At 43.5% G+C, this 20,940-nt stretch overlaps 1 protein-coding gene across 1 annotated transcript in view; it reads right to left on the reverse strand.

Annotated features, from left to right (window-relative positions):
- The window catches only part of LOC124046337 (EARP-interacting protein homolog), a 76,287-nt gene that overhangs the window by 12,064 nt on the left and 43,283 nt on the right, over positions 1-20,940 (reverse strand). The window contains exon 8 of the mRNA XM_046366610.1: positions 922-1,089. Coding sequence (XP_046222566.1) covers positions 922-1,089 — 168 coding nt within the window. The remainder of the gene's footprint in view (positions 1-921; positions 1,090-20,940) is intronic.

Consider the following 20,940-nt stretch of genomic DNA (forward strand, 5'->3'; position numbering starts at 1 on the left):
TCTTCCACGGTCACCAATACGTTCGTCCTGGAGGAGAGGAGTTGGGTTCCGTGGAGGAAAAAGGGGGATGCTTGCAAGCCGAAGACGACCATCCCAACCGTGAAGCACGGGGTGGAGGCATAATGTTGTGGGGTACTTTGCTGTAGGAGAGACTGGTGAACTTCACAAAATAGATGGCAACATGAGGGAGGAAAATTATGTGGATATATTGAAGCAACATCTCAAGACATCAGTCAGGAAGCTAAAGCTTGGTCCAAATGGACAATGACCCCAAGCATAATTTCAAAATGTGGCAAAATGGCTTAAGGACAACAAAGTCAAGGTATTGGAGTGGCCATCACAAAGCCCTGACCTCAAGAACTAAAAAAGCATGTGCGAGCAAGGAGGCCAACAAACCTGACTCGGTTACACCAGCTGTCAGGAGGAATGGGACAAAACTTATTGTGGGAAGCTTGTGGAAGGCTACCCGAAACGTTTGACCCAAATTAAACAATTTAAAGGCAATACACTCAATTAGTATTTGGTAGCATGTAAACTTCTGACCCACTGGGAATGTGATGAAATAATGAAATCTCTCCACTATTATTCTGACATATCACATTCTTAAAATAAAGTGGTGATCCTAATTGACCTAAGACAGGACATTTTTACTAGGATTAAATGTCATGAATTGTGAAAAACTGAGTTTAAATGTATTTGGCTAAGGTGTATGTAAACTTCCAACTTCAACTTAAAATGTGTGATCCTAATTGTAAGACAGGACATTTGTGTGTGTGTGTGTGTGTGTAAATGTGTTTGTGTGTGTGTGTGTGTGTGTGTGTGTGTGTGTGTGTGTGTGTGTGTGTGTGTGTGTGTGTGTGTGTGTGTGTGTGTGTGTGTGTGTGTGTGTGTGTGTGTGTCTAAAGTATGACAGGTGCCCACCAGTGAGAGTGCTCCTCCAGGCTTTTGACTGGCTCGTTGATGTTTCTCACGTCCCAAAATTTGACCTTGCAGTCGTCCCCACAGCTGGCCAGGTAGTACTGTTTGTTGGGATTGAAGTCAAGGTCTCGAACCAGTTGCCCATGAGCATTCTCTATACAGTAGATCTGACTGGAAAAGAGAGTGAAAGGGATGAGGGGGAGGAGAGAGAGAGAGAGAGATGACAGAAGAGGGTGAGGAGAAGGGTGAGAAAAAAGGGGAATGATGTGAGAGAGAGAGTGAACGCCACAGCAACCCTGATGACATAAATCATGGAGAGAAGCCTGTAGTGGTTCTTTACACTAGGTGAAGGCCAGACCGTATTTCCTGCCCTATAAAAGCCTGACGTGTAATAAAGCCAGGAGTCACAACCACACACGGCCTTGGCTTCCTGGTCCTGCTTGTCCCGGGTGGGGAGAGGTCAGTGTTAAGGCACGAGGAAAGAAATGAGAGAGCAAAGAAGAGAGGAGAGACTTTTTCCGCTTCAGATTATGTTCATGTTGTAAACCTACTCTCTTCTCTACTCCTCTCCACAGGACCCTGTACCCTTCCTCTCATCTCCTCTTCTGTCCTCTCCTCCCCTTCCCCAGTCATTCCTACCTCTCATCCGCTCTTTTCCCCCACTCCACCTCTCTGATCATCTTCCCTCCCTCTCCTGCTGTGATGACTGAAGAGGAACCAGGGCGGTCTATTGAAACAGCGTTAGACCCAATGTTCTCTGCTCCCCTCTCTCCTCCACCAGACACCATCTACCCTGCTGATCTCATTATACAAATAACATGCTAATTAAAAATCTCATTAAAAAGGGAGGGAAAAGAAAATAACCTGAGGGATTCAATGAGATCAGGATGACGGTCTGTATGGCTCTATGACTATATGGTTTGTAAGATTCTGCCACTGGACCTCAGCAAACTGGATGAGACCACACTTGGACTTCACAGAGGGCCCAGACACTGGCAGCAGCTCCTTCCTCTAACCAAACAAAATTACAACACTCTTTAATCTTGTGACTTTAAAATGACTTGAGTGTGTGGAGTCACTTTGCTGTCAAGTGCACAATCTGCTCACCATTGACTGCCTCGGCATGACCTCTGGCCAGGGGTTTGACAGTGTGTGTGTTTGTGCTGTGTCGTAAACTCTGTCCTCCATGGAATAGGACGCACGGGGGAAATGGAGCAGGAAATTGGGTTAGTTTCGGTGCTTCCAGAATGCTTCTGAGCACCCCACTCCACTCGGCAAATATGAAATGGGGATCCTGAGAAAAGCCTGGCTGGAACCCTCCTCACAAAGTATTAAGGATTATATGCCTTCCTAGCCTAAGCCTGCGGACACAGTGAAACCAAATCGAAACTCATCCTCCTTTACGTCAGTGAGGGCCAGAACAATCTACAACACACACACACAGTAAAGGGGTTACCATGAATTTGACAGTAATTTACAGGCAGCTCTGTGGCAAGTAAAATTCTGTATTTAATATTTGTGCACAAGGGCAAAACTTTCACTGGGGACGGGGCAGGGGTCATGTCACCCCCACATTCTGAAATTGCATTTTTGTCACCCCCGGTTTTATCATTGCCCTGTGATACAAAAATAATTGTCAGAAGAAGTGTGTAAGGACCATGCGGACGCCTCAGAGCAGAGCGGTCAGGTAGGCTGTCTGGCTGTGTCAGCTGGCTAGATTTAGGACCGCCCGGACAAAAAAGGCAACGCTTCTGAAAGGCTGGCTTAGAACTGGCAAGGGACAGTTGAACAGATGTAGCTGCTGACAGTGTGTGTGTGTTGCACTCCTTCTCAGAGTTGTAAAAGCAAGCAGTGCAGATACTGGCTACCCTTTAGTTAACTGATATTAGCTAATGTTTCATCCCCTCTCAAATGAGTCAAATGAATTTAGGCAGTTCAGCTCTAGCCAGCTGTCAGATGGCGATATGAGGTGGCTATTATTATAGCACTATCGAACACCTGTTGTGTGTATGGAAATGTTGTTTTGTAACCTTTTGTTTTGTCCCGTTTCAACAGTAAATTAATTTTGCTAGCTTTTGTCAGTTGATGTACCGGCATGCGAGAGCTTGCCAAAATTATTATTTTTGCCTCAATCACACTAGACCTGCATCAAACAAGACGAAACCAGCGGCCAAACGATTGAAGACCGATATTCTGATGTTTTTTCAGTGCAATGTGAGATTTTATTATTCAGTATAGCAATGTAACGTTATTGATCTGTCAGTTTCCCTAGCTAATTCTCTACTTTTCACACTGATATAGTAATAAACAGCTCTATGGGCTTCACTGTCAAGCTGCTCAGTCAGTTCACAACACTATGCTCATCATGTCTTAGCAGGATCAGATGGTGACAGGTGTCCCTGCAGGGTCAGACAGCCAGGGAAGACCATTCTAAGGAGCTCAGGTGAATTTCACAGTATATTATAACAATATCAGTGATTGGACAAAAAGTTCCATCTTGAGTTGATCGGTAGGTCTACAGTAGCTACACGACAGAAGCTTAGGTTTAAAGCCACAGTCTGGGATCTGGGAATAATTGCAATTTCAACTATTGAACCATTGATTCTATGCTTGAATAATATTCATGTGTACACCAAGGTAATTCTTTGTCATGCCTGCCACATCTTAGCAGGATCAGATGGTGACAGGGGTCTGTACATACGTGGCAATGAGAGTGGTTATGGTAGACATGTTGGTCCTCAATGGCTCGTGGTAAAATACATACAATTAACAATTATGGAATTGCACTACCTTTTCCATTGTAGCTACCCTACCCATTCACTATAACTTGTACTTTCAAAATGTCACCTAAATACTACTACTGAACCATTATATTATCAAAGAATAGAATCAATGTATAAATGCCCCACAAGCATAGCACAACTGTCTTACACTATCATAACCCCAAATATTATGCAGTTTAGGCCATATTTAAAACTAGCATGTGTGTGAAATGGACTGTCAGTCTTGCATCTAGAATGCAGTCTATGCTTTTGAGATGGGTTATATTTGAAGTACTTTATATTGGGGGGGTCGTGGGCTTCACTGTTATGGCACACAGACACTACACCAGACAGTAATCATTTGTCATGCTTCATCTGAGGATGGTGACCAGATGATGACAGGGCTCCCAGCAGGGTCAGGTAGCCAGGGAAGATAAGTCTCTTACGGAGCAGAGGTGAATATAATAATATTACAAGACCATGGTGCTTGCCTACGGAGCTGTGAGGGGAACGGCACCTCAGTACCTCCAGGCTCTGATCAGGCCCTACACCCAAATAAGGGCACTGCGTTCATCCACCTCTGGCCTGCTCGCCTCCCTACCACTGAGGAAGTACAGTTCCCGCTCAGCCCAGTCAAAACTGTTCGCTGCTCTGGCTCCCCAATGGTGGAACAAACTCCCTCACGACGCCAGGACAGCGGAGTCAATCACCACCTTCCGGAGACACCTGAAACCCCACCTCTTTAAGGAATACCTAGGATAGGATAAAGTAATCCTTCTCACCCCCCCCCCTTAAAATATTTAGATGCACTATTGTAAAGTGGTTGTTCCACTGGATGTCATAAGGTGAATGCACCAATTTGTAAGTCGCTCTGGATAAGAGCGTCTGCTAAATGACTTAAATGTAAATGTAAATATTATTAGTATCTGTGAATTAAACTACTCTCAGTGTTTTCAGTAGTTTCTGATAATCAAACATACAGTACCACTTGATTGTAAGGTATATAACTTGTGAAGACATCACTGGGAAGACGTCAGTGGTGTAGTGGAAACCTTACCCACCCATTTTAATTATTAGATGCATGTACAAAGTTATTAGAAAGGTTCAGAATGTGTGTGAAACATCACAACACAGTTAATAAATATATGTCACATGGAAATCATAAAAGAGCGGTTTACAGAGATTGTTGGGATGAGAGTAGCGGACGGGTGGGTTTACGGAGATTGTTGGGATGAGAGTAGCTGACGGGTGGGTTTACGGAGATTGTTGGGATGAGAGTAGCTGACGGGTGGGTTTACGGAGATTGTTGGGATGAGAGTAGCTGACGGGTGGGTTTACGGAGATTGTTGGGATGAGAGTAGCTGACGGGTGGGTTTACGGAGATTGTTGGGATGAGAGTAGCTGGCGGGTGGGTTTACGGAGATTGCTGGGATGTGAGTAGCTAACGGGTGGGTTTACGGAGATTGTTGGGATGAGAGTAGCTGACGGGTGGGTTTACGGAGATTGTTGGGATGAGAGTAGCTGACGAGTGGGTTTACGGAGATTGTTGGGATGAGAGTAGCTGGCGGGTGGGTTTACGGAGATTTTTGGGATGTGAGTAGCTAACGGGTGGGTTTACGGAGATTGTTGGGATGAGAGTAGCTGACGGGTGGGTTTACGGAGATTGTTGGGATGAGAGTAGCTGACGAGTGGGTTTACGGAGATTGTTGGGATGAGAGTAGCTGACGGGTGGGTTTACGGAGAATGTTGGGATGAGAGTAGCTGACGGGTGGGTTTACGGAGATTGTTGGGATGAGAGTAGCTGACGGGTGGGTTTACGGAGATTGTTGGGATGTGAGTAGCTAACGGGTGGGTTTACGGAGATTGTTGGGATGAGAGTAGCTGACGGGTGGGTTTACGGAGATTGTTGGGATGAGAGTAGCTGACGAGTGGGTTTACGGAGATTGTTGGGATGAGAGTAGCTGACGGGTGGGTTTACGCAGATTTTGGGATGAGAGTAGCTGACGGGTGGGTTTACGGAGATTGTTGGGATGAGAGTAGCTGACGGGTGGGTTTACGGAGATTGTTGGGATGAGAGTAGCTGACGGATGGGTTTATGTTCATGTTCTATAATAATTACGACAACAAAAACCCGATATATAATATATACCATATCTGTACTATCTATCCAGATGTAATTTATATAAAATAACTACATTCTTTCTATGTAACACCTGTAAAAAAAATGCCATGTACAGTTCTTCAGAAAGTATTCAATCATACCCCTTGACATATTCCACATTTTCTTTTGTGCTACAACCTAAATTCAAAATGGATTAAATTCATTTTTTGATCTACACACAATACCCCATAATGACAGAGTGAAAACATGTTTTTAGAAAAGTTAGCAAATGTATTGAAAATGAACTACAAAAATATCTAAAATACATAAGTATTCACACCCCTGAGTACATGTTAGAATCACTTTTGGCAGTGATTAGAGATGTGAGTCTTTCTGGTTCAGTCACTAAGAGCTTTGCACACCTGGTTGTTCAATATTTGCAAATTATTCTTAAAGAAATGACAGCTTATTGCATTTGTGTTCATTAAAGGGAGGCCAGCAGCAGGCAGTAGTCAGTGCTGGGATACCCATAGACCCAATACAATCAGATACGAAATGGTTGCACAACGTAGACAAAACTAGCATGAATTTGAACAGCAGGTCAGCACAGGAGGAGCTGTGGCAGTAGGCTCTCCAGGAGACGTTTAGAAATAGGCTCTCCGGGAGAGGTTTAGGCAGTAGGCTCTCCAGGAGAGGTTTGAGGCAGTAGCCTCCCCATGGGAAGGCTCTCCGGGAGAGGTTTAGGCAGAAGCTTCTCCGGGAGAGGTTTAGGCGGTAGGCCCCCCCAGGCGAGGTTGAGGCAGTAGACTCTCCAGGTGAAGTTGGAAGAAATAGACCCCATAGGAGAGGCTGAGGAAGTAGACACCAGTGTCCACGTCACAACATATCAGCCAAACCCAAAACTAGTGGTAGACCAGAAGCTGTCAAACAAGACACTTCGGTTTCTGGATAGGTGGTACAAATAATTCCAGTGGCTCCTCTATGTTCCCACTGTGAAAGGAGTGTTGTGCTTTTATTGCACAAAAGTGATTAAAAGCCAGAAATCATCTTTTGCAAAAAAATGCAGATCCTGCATTTGTGCACTCTGGATTCCTAAACGTATCAGTTGCCTTAATCCAGTTTTCTTCACGTGCATGCAGCCATGCACACAAGGTTGCCGTTACCACTCGCTGTCACCAACCAAAGCCAGTAGATACCCAACTTTCCACAGTAAGAGCTGTATAGCTAAACAAAGCAAGGTCTTGCCTTAGGAAAGTAGCAGGTTCGATCCATCTTCTAGCACGTCAGGTATCAGTTCTTAGGGGCCATGAAGCTACCGAATATAATCTGTACCAGTTACTGAAAGTTAGAGCTGAAGATGGTCCAGTACTCACTACATGGCTGAAACTCAGTCAGGATCATACAATCTCACAAATCCAAAACAAAATCCTGAGCATATTGGCCAACAGCATTGTGAGAGACATCACAAAGAGAATCCACCATCTACCACTGCTCCAGTACTCCATATTTATTGATGGTACACAAGATGTCGGGGGAGTAGAACAAGAGTCATTCTGTTTCCGTTACATGGTTCACGATCTAGTGCCTGTTGAGGACTTTGTAGGTTTTTATGAAGTCTCCTTACAACTAAAGAGAACCTGGCAGAAGTTGCCACAGATGTGCTACTCCACTTGAATTTGCCTCTTTCAGGTCTGAGTGTGCAAACGTATGATGGTGCAGCGAACATGTCAGGGAAAATCAAAGGAACACAGGCTAGGCTGGGAGCAGTGCAGCCGCTGGCTCTGTATGTGCATTGTGGCCCTCACAGTGTCAATCTAGTCACCCAGGCTGCCTGCTTATCTTCCACTGTGATGTGTGATGGCCTGAAGTGGCTCCACAAGCTGGGCTGCCTGCACAACCAGTCAGGAAAATACAAAACAACATTTAAGGAAATAGCGACATCTGAGTGTGGGTCATTCACAAGCCTAAAGCCCTTGTGTCCAACAAGGTGGACTGTTAGGACTCCAGCACTGATCTCTTTGCTAGGTTCTTTACCAGTCTGTGCTGTTCAGCCTGGAGGAAATGAGCACATCTGATTCATCAGACACAGCAACAACAGCAAGGGGATTGCTGAGAGATTTGAGAAGGGGACCACAGTCCTAGGACTCCTTGCAGCAGCTGAGGTAATGGAAGAGTTGGAGTGCCTCATTCACACCTTACAAATGTGAAGAGAGACATTTGCTGGGATGCTCGCTGCAGTGGACTGTGTTAAGACCACCCTGAAGGCAAAGAGATCTGAGGTCCAATTTCAACAGATCTATAGGCGAGGAACAGAGTTGATTGCCAAGATCAAAATCCAGCCCATTCAGATGCCCCACATCTGTAAACCACCAAAGCACTTAACTGGAAATGCTGCTTCATACTCACCCACATCCCCAGAGGATTTCTACAGGGCTGAGCTCTTCAATGTGTTTGACACAGTTGATGTGCAGCTAACAGAGAGGTTCAAACAGGGTGGCCTGGAAACTTAGACTAAGCTGGAGGAAGTTCTTCTCTCTGGGGAGATGGATGCTGCAGTGGTGGACCAGTATCCAAAGGAACAGGAGATCAGTTGAGGTGCAGCTGGCCATGTTCAAGATGCAATACCAGTACAAAACAAGTACAGACGCTGAATCTGTTCTCGGGAATCAGCTGCCTGAGTTCCACCGGTCTCCTTTGACCAGGTAGAAGCCCTCATTCGCATACTAATGTTTGTCCCTGCATCCTCTGCTGAAGTCGAGAGGAGTTTCAGTGGTCTAAGAAGGCAGTCTGTCACATTCATCAGGACAGAGTGGATGAAATAGACATGGAAAAAGTCTGCCAGCTGTTTGACTTGGCAAATGACCACAGGAAACATGTTTGGAGCTTTTTATTAGGTTGAAAAGACAGAAGTAAGAACAGATAAGATGAATGGAGGATTAATTAAGAAATATGTTAAATAAACGAAACAGGGTTAATGGAGGAAGGAAAATAGATAAATGGTGTGTTGGCTATGGCTATTTGTGATGATTTTGAAAGTTGATCTAGACAATGTCTTGATAAAGACAATCAAGTTAAGTCTTTGTACTTTTTTTTTGTTGTTCATTTGCTAGGCTATTAGTTCTAGTTGCAACACAACGTTAATGGTAACTATAGCTGAATTAGAACATACAGAAGTACAGAAGAAATGACAGAGGATGAAGGGAGAAAGGATGGATGCATAAAGAAACATGGACGAAGGAAGTATTTATAAAGAAATAGGATAAAGAAAGGAAACAGGGTTAACGGAGGAAGGAAAATAGATATGGTGTGTTGGCTATGGCTGTGTGTGCTGATTTAGAAATGTTATATATAGGATCTTAATAAAAGACAATCAAAAGTTGTCTTTGTATTTTTTGTCTTTGTACTTAAGTGCTGGTTAACTGTTATTTTAGAGGGTTTTTTATTTGGGGGGGGTGCAAGGTGAGGAGGAGGATAATTCAAGATACTGTTTGAAGAGGTAGGGTTTCAGATGTTTTTGGAAGATGGGCAGGGACTCTGCTGTCCTAGCTTCAGGGGGAAGCTGATTCCACCATTGGGGTGCCAGGACAGGGAAGGGCTGAGCGGCAGCTGTCCTCCCATAGGGGTGTGAGGGCCAAGAGACCTGAGGTGGCAGAACGGAGTGCTCGGGTTGGGGTGTAGGGTTTGAGCATAGTGGCAGCGTAGCCTAGTGGTTAGAGCGTTGGACTAGTAACCGGAAGGTTGCGAGTTCAAACCCCCGAGCTGACAAGGTACAAATCTGTCGTTCTGCCCCTGAACAGGCAGTTAACCCACTGTTCCCAGGCCGTCATTGAAAATAAGAATATGTTCTTAACTGACTTGCCTGGTTAAATAAAGGTTAAAAAATAATAATAATAATAAATAGCCTGAAGGTAGGGAGGGGCAGTTCCTCTTGCTATTCCATAGGTAAGCACCATGGTCTTGTAGTAGATGCAAGCTTCAACTGGAAGCCAGTGGAGTGTGTGGAGGATCAGGGTGACATGAGAGAACTTGGGAAGTTTGAAAACCAGGTGGGCTAATATGTTCTGGATAGTTGCAGGGGTTTGATGGCACAAGTGGGGAGCCCAGCCAACAGCTAATTGCAGTAGTCCAGATGGGAGAGGACAAGTGCCTGGATTAGGACCTGAGCCATTTCCTGTGTGAAGTACTAGGGTCGTACTCTACGGATGTTGTAGAGCATGAACCTGCAGGAGAGGCTCACTGCTTTGATGTTTGCTGAGAATGACAGGATCACACCATGGTTCTTTGCACTCTGGGAGGGCGAAACTGGGGCGGGCAGGCCTTCCCCGGGAGGAAGAGCAATTCTGTCCTGTTCCATCACTTCTGGTAGTACACCTACTGTAATATATATACAGTATCAAAGCAAGTACTTTGTAATGACACACATTACAATACTGTACGATTGACTATATTATACAGTAAAAAAAAGTAAACGCTACTGTAATCGGAATGAATGACTGGATGAATAAATTAAATAAATTAAGGGCAGGGGTTTGTGTTTCACAATTACAAGGGATCGGTGCAAGCAGGTTGATTGCTAGGTAAAGTGTTTACACATTTATTTCACTTGCACTTAGAGGCCTTACAGTGGAGCTGACAGCATTTTAGCAACATGAAATCTTATTCAAATCTGTTCATATACATCCCCAGGAAGAATATTACGTACACTAAGGAATTTGGGAAGATTCTATAGCAATATACTGTTGGAAAGCAGTCGTGCGATTGGATAATTAATAGACACTGCAGGAAATAAAATTGAATAAAAACATCTGTCTCGTCCAGGACCAGAGTCTATGCAGACCGGGTGAGTCATTGCCAATCAGAACTACATTAGGCCTTTATTTGCATCACAGGCCTGCCATCATTCACTTTGAACAAGCCTGTGTGTTTACAGGCAGTTGCAACAGTGCAACTTTAGATCATTAGAAAGCCACAAAATACACCTGAATGGATTTCTGCAAATATGTCAATACCACTTGGGAGTCCTCTTACATTTGGGAACATTTACAGTCCTATTGATCAAACAACCATGAAAAGGTATGCGCTCTCTCAACAACAAAAAGATAAACAACTAATGTTAGCCAGAGAAAGATGAGCTCAAAACTAACGAAAGAACATTAGATAAAACCTCTCAAACTTTTCCAGCTAGTTGGCCGTCAAAATTGCACCGATAAACAATGAGATTTATGTTACCTAGTGTTCGAGACTAACTATTACTTTCTTTGCCTACGTCTACTGACACGGGTAATATTCAGTAGGTGTTGCACGTTCGTAAATTAATAAGTTATTCTGTACTCTGGCACACTCAGATGAGAGTACTCTGAAATTGGAATAAATAGCCAGAGTGAGTTTGCGAACGCAAGAGAAATGCTACAGTGCATTCGGAAAGTATTCAGACCCCTTCACTTTTGTCACATTTTGTTACATTACAGCCTTATTCTAAAATTGATTGGGAGACTATTCAGGAATGGGAAAGATGAATGAAGCAAGGTACAGAGATATCCTTGATGAAAACCTGCTCCAGAGTGCTTAGGACATCCGACTGGGGGCGAAGGTTCACCTTCCAACAGGACAACAACGCTAAGCACACAGCCAAGACAACGCAGGAGTAGCTTCGGCACAAGTCTCAATGTCCTTGAGTGGCCCATCCAGAACCCGATCAAACATCTCCAGAGAGAGAGCTAGCTTGCTAATGTTAGGCTCTGCTTTTCCTTCACTCTTCGGTCCAACTCATCCCAAACCATCTCAATTGGGTTGAGGTAAGGTGACTATGGAGGCCAGGTCATATGATACAGCACTTTATCACTCTCCTTCTTGGTCAAATAGCCCTGACACAGCCTGGGTGTGTGTTTTGGATCATTGTCCTGTTGAAAAACAAATGATAGTCCCACTAAGCCCAAACCAGATGGGATTGCGTATCACTGTGGTAGACATGCTGATTAAAATTCTAAATAAATTAGTGTCACCAGCAAAGCACCCCCACACCATCACACCTCCTCCTCCATGCTTAACGGTGGGAACCACACATGCGGAGATCATCTGTTCACCTACTCTGCATCTCACAAAAACACAGCAGTTGGAACCAAAAATCTCAAATTTGGACACATCAGACCAAAGAACAGATTTCCACCAGTCTAATGTCCATTGATTGTGTTTCTTGGCCCGAGCAAGTTTCTTCTTACAATTGGTGTCCTTTAGTATTGGTTTCTTTGCAGCAATTCCACCATGAAGGCCTGATTTACGTAGTCTCCTCTGAACAGTTGATGTTGAGATGTGTATGGTACTTGAACTCCGTGAAGCTTTTATTTGGCCTGCAATTTCTGAGACTGGTAACTCTAATGAACTTAACTCTGGGTCTTCCTTTCCTGTGGCGGTCCTCATGAGAGCCAGTTTCATCATAGCACTTGAGGGTTTTTGCATAGGCACTTAAATAAAAGTTCTTGACATTTTCCGCATTGACTGACCTTCATGTCTTAAAGTAATGATGGACTGTTGTTTCTATTTGCTTATTTGAGCTGTTCTTGCCATAATATGGACTTGGTCTTTTACCAAATAGGGCTATCTTCTGTATACCACCACTACCTTCTCACAACACAACTGATTGGCACAAATTCATTAAGAAGGAATGCAATTCCACAAATGAACTTAACAAGGCACACCTTTTAATTGAAATGCATTCCAGGTGACTACCTCATGAAGCTGGTTGAGAGAATGCCAAGAGTGTGCAAAGCTGTCATCGAGACAAAGAGTGGCTACTTTGAAGAATATCAAATATCAAATATATTTGGATTTGAACACTTTTTTGGTTACTACATAATTCCATATGTGTTGTTTCATAGTTTTTATGTCTTCACTATTATTCTACAATGTAGAAAATAGTAAAAACGTTTGACTAGTACTGTTAATAGATACGCTAGCCTATTGGCCATGTTATGATTGACTTGTGATCATTGCCCAGTTGGATTGTATTGACATTCCCAGCCTTAGTTACATTTGTCAGTTGCTGTCCAAAATAATGAGCCATTGAAACTGAAACATGCATCCTGAATGGAGGCAGCAAACAATGTACCAGGACAGCTGTGATTTACAAACTGATTGCAATATTTTTTGGACTATCAACTAAATAAATTGGTGAATTATACACTGCTCAAAAAAATAAAGGGAACACTTAAACAACACAATGTAACTCCAAGTAAATCACACTTCTGTGAAATCAAACTGTCCCCTTAGGAAACAACACTGACAATACATTTCACATGCTGTTGTGCAAATGGAATTGACAACAGGTGGAAATTATAGGCAATTAGCAAGACACCTCCAATAAATTACTGGTTCTGCAGGTGGTGACCACAGACCACTTCTCAGTTCCTATGCTTCCTGGCTGATGTTTTGGTCACTTTTGAATGCTGGCGGTTCTTTCACTCTAGTGGTAGCATCAGACGGAGTCTACAACCCACACAAGTGGCTCAGGTAGTGCAGCTCATCCAGGATGGAACATCAATGCGAGCTGTGGCAAGAAGGTTTGCTGTGTCTGTCAGCGTAGTGTCCAGAGCATGGAGGCGCTACCAGGAGACAGGCCAGTACATCAAGGAGACGTGGAGGAGGCCAACAACCCAGCAGCAGGACCGCTATCTCCGCCTTTGTGCAAGGAAGAGCACTGCCAGAGCCCTGCAAAATGACCTCCAGCAGGCAACAAATGTGCATGTGTCTGCTCAAACGGTCAGAAACAGACTCCATGAGGGTGGTATGAGGGCCCGACGTCCACAGGTGGGGGTTGTGCTTACAGCCCAACACCGTGCAGGACGTTTGGCATTTGCCAGAGAACACCAAGATCGGCAAATTCGCCACGGGTGCCCTGTGCTCTTCACAGATGAAAGCAGGTTCACACTGATCACATGTGACAGAGTCTGGAGACGCCGGGGAGAACGTTCTGCTGCCTGCAACATCCTCCAGCATGACCGGTTTGGCGGTGGGTCAGTCATGGTGTGGGGTGGCATTTCTTTGGGGGGCCGCACAGCCCTCCATGCGCTCGCCAAAGGTAGCCTGACTGCCATTAGGTACCGAGATGAGATCCTCAGACCCCTTGTGAGACCATATGCTGGTGCGGTTGGCCCTGGGTTCTTCCTAATGCAAGACAATGCTAGACCTCATGTGGCTGGGGTGTGTCAGCAGTTCCTGCAAGAGGAAGGCATTGATGCTATGGACTGGCCCGCCCGTTCCCCAGACCTGAATCCAATTGAGCACATCTGGGACATGTCTCACTCCATCCACCAACGCCACGTTGCACCACAGAGTGTCCAGGAGTTGGCGGATGCTTTAGTCCAGGTCTGGGAGGAGATCCCTCAGGAGATCATCCGCCACCTCATCAGGAGCATGCCCAGGCGTTGTAGGGAGGTCATACAGGCACGTGGAGGCCACACACACTACTGAGCCTCATTTTGACTTGTTTTAAAGGACATTACATCAAAGTTGGATCAGCCTGTAGTGTGGTTTTCCACTTTAATTTTGAGTGTGACTCCAAATCCAGACCTCCATGGGTTGATAAATTTGATTTCCATTGATAATTTTTTTGTGATTTTGTTGTCAGCACATTCAACTATGTAAAGAAAAAATTATTTAATAAGAATATTTCATTCGTTCAGATCTAGGATGTGTTATTTTAGTGTTCCCTTTATTTTTTTGAGCAGTGTAGTAATCATGCATTGAACTGCATCCATCTATTCTGCCAACAATGCCTTAGTGTATGTCATGGAATGGTGAGGTAAATAGAAGCTATTTTTCAAAACTCTCATAAAGTTGGTTTTGTAGCCTAGTGGTTAGAGCGTTTGGCCTGTAACCGAAAGGTTGCTGGATCGAATCCCAGAGCTGACAAGGTAAACATCTGTCGTTCTGCCCCTGAACAAGGCAGTTAACCCATTGTTAGGCCATCATTGAAAATAATAATTTGTTCTTAACTGACTTGCCTAGTTAAACAAAGGTTAAATAAATTAAATAAATAAAAAATAAACTGGGAGTTGTATATTTTAGACTGATATTATGAATGTTTCATATCTGCAAAGACTTCAAACCGGCAGTGCCTACAGGGCAAAACAGATCAAAAGGACTTGGAAAAATGCTCAACCATTTAAGACTAGCTGCTAATTCAATCTGTCCCCTATACATGTTAAATTGATGTGGCACTATTACCACATAGGAGTAAAAATGGTACAGCTATCTCACTCACAGGTTCAACAAATATAGCCTCTTACAAGGCACGCCTCAAAATATGTTAATTAGCCAGACACAGCAATACCATGCCCCCACTAGTGGTCAAAAGGTTTTTGGCGCTCCAAAGATACGATACTGTATTCTGTTGGGTAGAATTACAGTTCGAAATACAGCAATTTTCTCACAACGCACCATAACATAGTACGCTGCAGTAAAACATTTCAAAGTTTTTTTTATTGATGCTAATACCTAAAATTACCGTATAAATTACAGATTTCCATTACAGTACACACACACACACACCGCCCCCTCTAACCTCAGTCTGGGTGATAAATCTCTATGCTAAGGGGATAGACTGGATATCTCACACTATCACTACAGGTCTCTGTTTCTATGACAACTGCAGTGGGGGAGAAAAAAAAAGAAGAGAGAAATAATTGAATTGCTTATCAAAATTAAAGCCCAGCTTTGTGAGTGGTTGGGAAGGAAGGAGTGACAGTCCACGCATAAAAGTAAGATATCATCACATCAATAGTGTGGGTTGATTGAGATATATCTTTATGGACATTAATATAAAGCAATGCTTGAGGCTTAAAAGTCTCAGAGCAACAAAGTTTTTACTCATGTTACTGTGTTAATATAGGACAAATCGTGAGAAAGAGAAGTTTTGCCAATTCTAAATAAGCCCATAGTCTATTTAATAGAGAGGTATATTATTTCCCATAGCATCCAAGCATGGCTGAGGAGCTCCAGTAAGATTGTGAACGTTGCACCATCCAAGCCTTCCTGGGGGCAGCATCAGATGAAAAGGTCATGGATGATTGACTTGACAGAAAGTTCAGGAGGTTAATGTCAAATAGGCTTAACAAACGCGTCACTCACAGTCGACAACACCTTTGATAAATTGTTAATATCCAACTGCCGAGGGCTGAAGGAAATACAGTAGGCTAAATCATAGGAAAAAGGGCAAATCAGTTTGTTTTAGATGTGAGCAGTACCAGTGCGCTGTAGTGTCTATATATCTGTCTGGGTGAGAAGGCTGTCCTGTCCTGTTTCCCACTGTTATCTGACGCCAGTGTGACCGTTTCAGTCCCTGCTGTGAGTCTCCTCTCAACCCACAGTGTGATGGAGCAAATAGCAATCACACCACTGCTAGTCTCTACTCTACCTCCACTCCAACACACGCCTGGATACTGGAGATAAAACACTTCATTCAAATCATTTCTGCTTTAAAGACCAAGTAGAGGATACTGTGGTTGGTAAACAAGTTATACACAACACTATTAAACTGAATGTAAAACATACTATACACACTCACTAAGGAATGCAGAGACACACAGTGCTGTGTGCTACTGTACTGTACAGGGAGCTAGAGGGGCCAGTTTGACTGCAGCACTGCACTGCGTTTCTGTATGCATCCTGCGGTGCATGCTGAGTAGGCAGGCCCGGCAGCTATCGCACATCTGACGGTGTGTGTGCGCTGCCCTCTCACTGTGGATTGTGGGTCCAAATTAGGGATGTGACGGTCATGGAGTTATGGATGACGGTTATTGACCGCGGTCACTGTAATAACCGTTTGAATAGCAAACCGTCCGAATAGGGTTTAGGAGTGATGAACTGAGAGAACATCCCAAGTGACAGCCCCAGCCAGCAACAGAGCAGAACACACACACACACACACTCCAGTGTACCCGTTAGCAAGAGCAGCGCACAGAGCAGAACACACAAAATACACAGAGGAGCACAACACCCGCACATGTCACACGCACGCACGCACGCACGCACGCACACACACACACACACACACACACACACACACACACACACACACACACACACACACACACACACACACACACACACACACACACACACACACACACACACACACACACACACACACACACACACACACACACCATGTCTGTGTAACTACATCTCCTGTGTCTCCTGTGTATACTGTGTCTTTAAGGCTGCTGGAGGGAGCAGTAGACCCAGCAAACCGGGAACATTCCACAAACATGAGCTACGTTTCCAATTAAATCTATTTATTAACAGTGTTTTAGATGAAATATCTTGTAATGTTCTCCTAACATTCAAAAATGTTGTGCAACAACCACCACAGAACATTCCCCAAAAGTGTGTATGATTGTATAAAACATTTGCCTGATGTTGCAAGAACGTTCCTATAACACATCTGTTCTTTAAAAGGTTCCCAGAGGGTTTCATTAAATTATGGGAACAGTCTGGTGGAAACATCACAAAAGATATGCTCCCAAAACACCAAAACTGTCCAGTTGTGCAGATGATTCAACTGTGCCTCTTCAACATCATGAGGCTGAAGAAATTTGGCTTGGGCCCTAAAACCCGTCTGGTACGGCAACTGCACCATTCACAACCGCAGGGCTCTCCAGAGGGTGGTGGGGCTCTCCAGAGGGTGGTGCGGTCTGCCCAACGCATCACCGGGGGCAAACTACCTGCCCTCCAGGACACCTACAGCACCCGACGTCACAGGAAGGCCAAAAAGATTATCAAGGACACCAACCACCCGAGACACGGCCTGTTCACCCCGCTATCATCCAGAATGCGAAGTCAGTACAGGTGCATCAAAGCTGGTACCGAGAGACTGAAAAACAGCTTCTATCTCAAGGCCATCAGACTGATAAATAGCCATCACTAGCCAGCTTCCACCCAGTTACGCAACCCTATATATATATATATTCCTATATAGTGTACTTGGAATCATTGGCCACTTTAATAATGAACACTAGTCACTACTGTTTAAATAATGTTTACATACTGCTTTACTCATCTCATATGTATATACTGTATTCTATTCTACTGTATTTTAGTCAATGCCACTCAGACATTGCTCAATCTAATATTTATATATTTCTTAATTCCATTCCTTCACTTTTAGAGTTGTGTGCATTGTTGTGAAACGTTTTAGATACTACTGCACTGTCAGATACTACTGCACTGTTGGAGCTAGGAACACAAGCATTTTGCTACACCAGCAATAACATCTGCTAAATATGTGTATGTGACCAATACAATTTGATTTGATTCTACAATGTTTATTTTAGGGTGCAAAAAACATTCACCTGACTTTCCAAGAACGTTCCAAGAACACATTTTGTCTGATCTTTAAAAAGGTTCCTGTGACGTTTCATTGTGTTGTGGTAACATTGTGGGGACAAGAGAAATGTTCTCAAAATGCAAAATAAACTGTCCAGTTGTGCTGACATTCAGATGTTTGTATCAGGTTGCACAAAACATTTATTTGACATTGCAAGAATGTTGACTACATAGCCTGTGAGTCCTTTAAAAAGGTTCCAGAACATTTAATTAGGTTGTGGGAACATCGCAAGAGATACGTTCCCATAACACACTAAATATGCTCAGCTGTGATGACATGCATACAATGTTTAAGTTAGGTTACACAGGACATGCCCTTCATGCTGTTAGATAGAAATAAGTCCGTTTCTACGACGTTCATAGCGTATTTGTTTTAGGTTGAACATAATACTCCATTGATGTTCACGCAAATACATGTATATGCTGCTACTTCTGGGGCCCATATTTAGAAGGTACCGAAGACTATGAGTGCTGCTCTAGGATCACTTTTTTTTTCCAATCATGAAAAATAAGACCATATCAAGCATCTTTTTTTTTTTTTTTTACAGTTGCTCTAAATTCCGCAATTCTGAACGAAATTGACGAAATAAAGACAACCTCGCTTTTAGTAGAGTATATCTGAGCATCAACTTCAGTTTTGAAATATGGCTTCAGAATATGTGGGATTGGACCTGCAATGTCTGGAACTGCAGCCAGATAATTAACCCTCTGTGTGGCCTTGTATATTTTTTTTCCTCAGTTAAATATGGTCAATCAGGACACAGAACTCAATTTCTGAGTCATTAAAATGTTCCCATTCTCTTCAAACGCTGTGCACTTTTATGATTTTCTTTCTTCATCATGTGATTTTAGTTGGATATAGCTTCCTTTAAATAACTTGTATTCTAGAGTATTCAAAAACGGTTCTCTTTTTTTTACCATTTCTCAATTTCAAGATCACATTTCATAAGACTTTCAACACGTGATGAAGAAAGAGAATCATAAAATACAGTGTTACAAGTACACAGCATATGAAGAGGATGGGAACATTTGAATAACTGTTCTGTGTCCTGTTTAACCATATTTGACAACAACAACAAAAATAACACACGGCCACAGCTATCCCCTAATGGCAGAGAGGGTTAATTATCTGGCTGGGGAACCAAACACTGCAAGTTCAAACCCCACATGTGCAGCCTGTCAACATACAAAGTATAAAAAATATGGTTGTGTTCGTATGTTCAAATGTCCTGTGAATGAAAGTGAAATGCCATGTCTCTCTATAATCACCTAAAATAAAGTCCTCAAATGTGAATTGCCATTACTGTACACCTGGAGAGAAATGTATTCCAATCTGCTTTAAGGAACTACAAATTTGCACACTGAGAATGTTGTGGCAATATTAGGTAAAACTTCAATGTTAAACATGTTCTTGAAATGTTCTGAGGACCTCAAAGACAAGGTAAAATGACGTCATTCTTACAATATTAAGAGAATGTCCTGTTTAACCTAACAATGTTCCCACCAGAATGTTTCCAAAACCCAATGAAACATTCCGGGAACAGTTAAAGAATTGATTAAATATGTTCTGGGAACATTCTTGTAACTTCAGGTGAATGTTTTTTTTGCACCCTAAAAGTACGATAGTAGAATCATCCAGATAACTTTTTGTGTTTGGAACTCGGTGTGTTGCAACCAAGGACAGACAATTTTTACATGCTACGCGCTTCTGCACTCGGCGGTCTCGTTCTGTGAGCTTGTGTGGCCTACCACTTCGCGGCGGAGCCGTTGTTGCTCCTAGATGTTTCCACTTCACAAAAACAGCACTAACAGTTTACCGGGGCAGCTCTAGCAGGACAGAAGTTTGATGAACTGACTTGTTGGTAAGGTGGCATCCTGTGACGGTGCCACGTTGAAAGTCCTTGAGCTCTTCAGTAAGGCCATTCTACTGCCAATGTTTGTCTATGGAGATTGCATTAATTAACTAAGGAACCACACCTGTGTGGAAGCACCTGCTTTCTATATACATTGTACCCCTCATTTACTCAAGTGTCCTCGATTTTATACACCTGTCAGCAACGGCTGTGGCTGAAACTGCCAAATCCACTAAATGGAAGGGGTTTCCACATACTTTTGTATATATAGTGTATATTTTGTGATGTCCCCACAATGTTTGCACCAGACTGTTCCCACAACCCAATGAAACATTCTGGGAACCTTTAAAGAATATATGAAATGTGTTCTGAGAACCTTCTTGTAACATCAGTTGAATGTTTTATACAAACATTCTATAATCATCACCACGACTTGACAGTTTTTGTGTCATGAGAACAATTTCCGCAACCTAAGGAATAATCTGGGAACTTTCACAGAACCAATTTTGATTTTCTGGGGAGAGTGTTCTCCTCTAGAGTCCCTTAGCGGGGCAGAGCGGGCAGGCCGGTTTGGGCTGGCACACAGTGTGACGAGCCAGAGACGACACCAACTGAGGAGCCACTGGACCGTGTTCACAGACTGCCATCACACAGCTGCCGCACCAACTGGACACTAACACACACAGTCTCACAAACCCTGTAATACACACACCCACGCACCTAGCTCCAATCCAACACACTCTGCCTGCTCACAGACTCTGCTCACGAGCACACACTAAGCGCTACTCACACAGACACAGACTCAGCCTGCGTCCTTGGCTTCCTAAATGCCCCTGTGTACCCTCAAAGTCCCTGAAGGGTGAATCACACTACTTTTACTGGTTAGGAATAAGAACTAGCTGGAATGTGACTAAAAAGATGGAAT

The sequence above is a fragment of the Oncorhynchus gorbuscha genome, linkage group LG10 (genome assembly GCF_021184085.1).
Source record: "Oncorhynchus gorbuscha isolate QuinsamMale2020 ecotype Even-year linkage group LG10, OgorEven_v1.0, whole genome shotgun sequence".
In the NCBI taxonomy this organism is placed as follows: domain Eukaryota; kingdom Metazoa; phylum Chordata; class Actinopteri; order Salmoniformes; family Salmonidae; genus Oncorhynchus; species Oncorhynchus gorbuscha.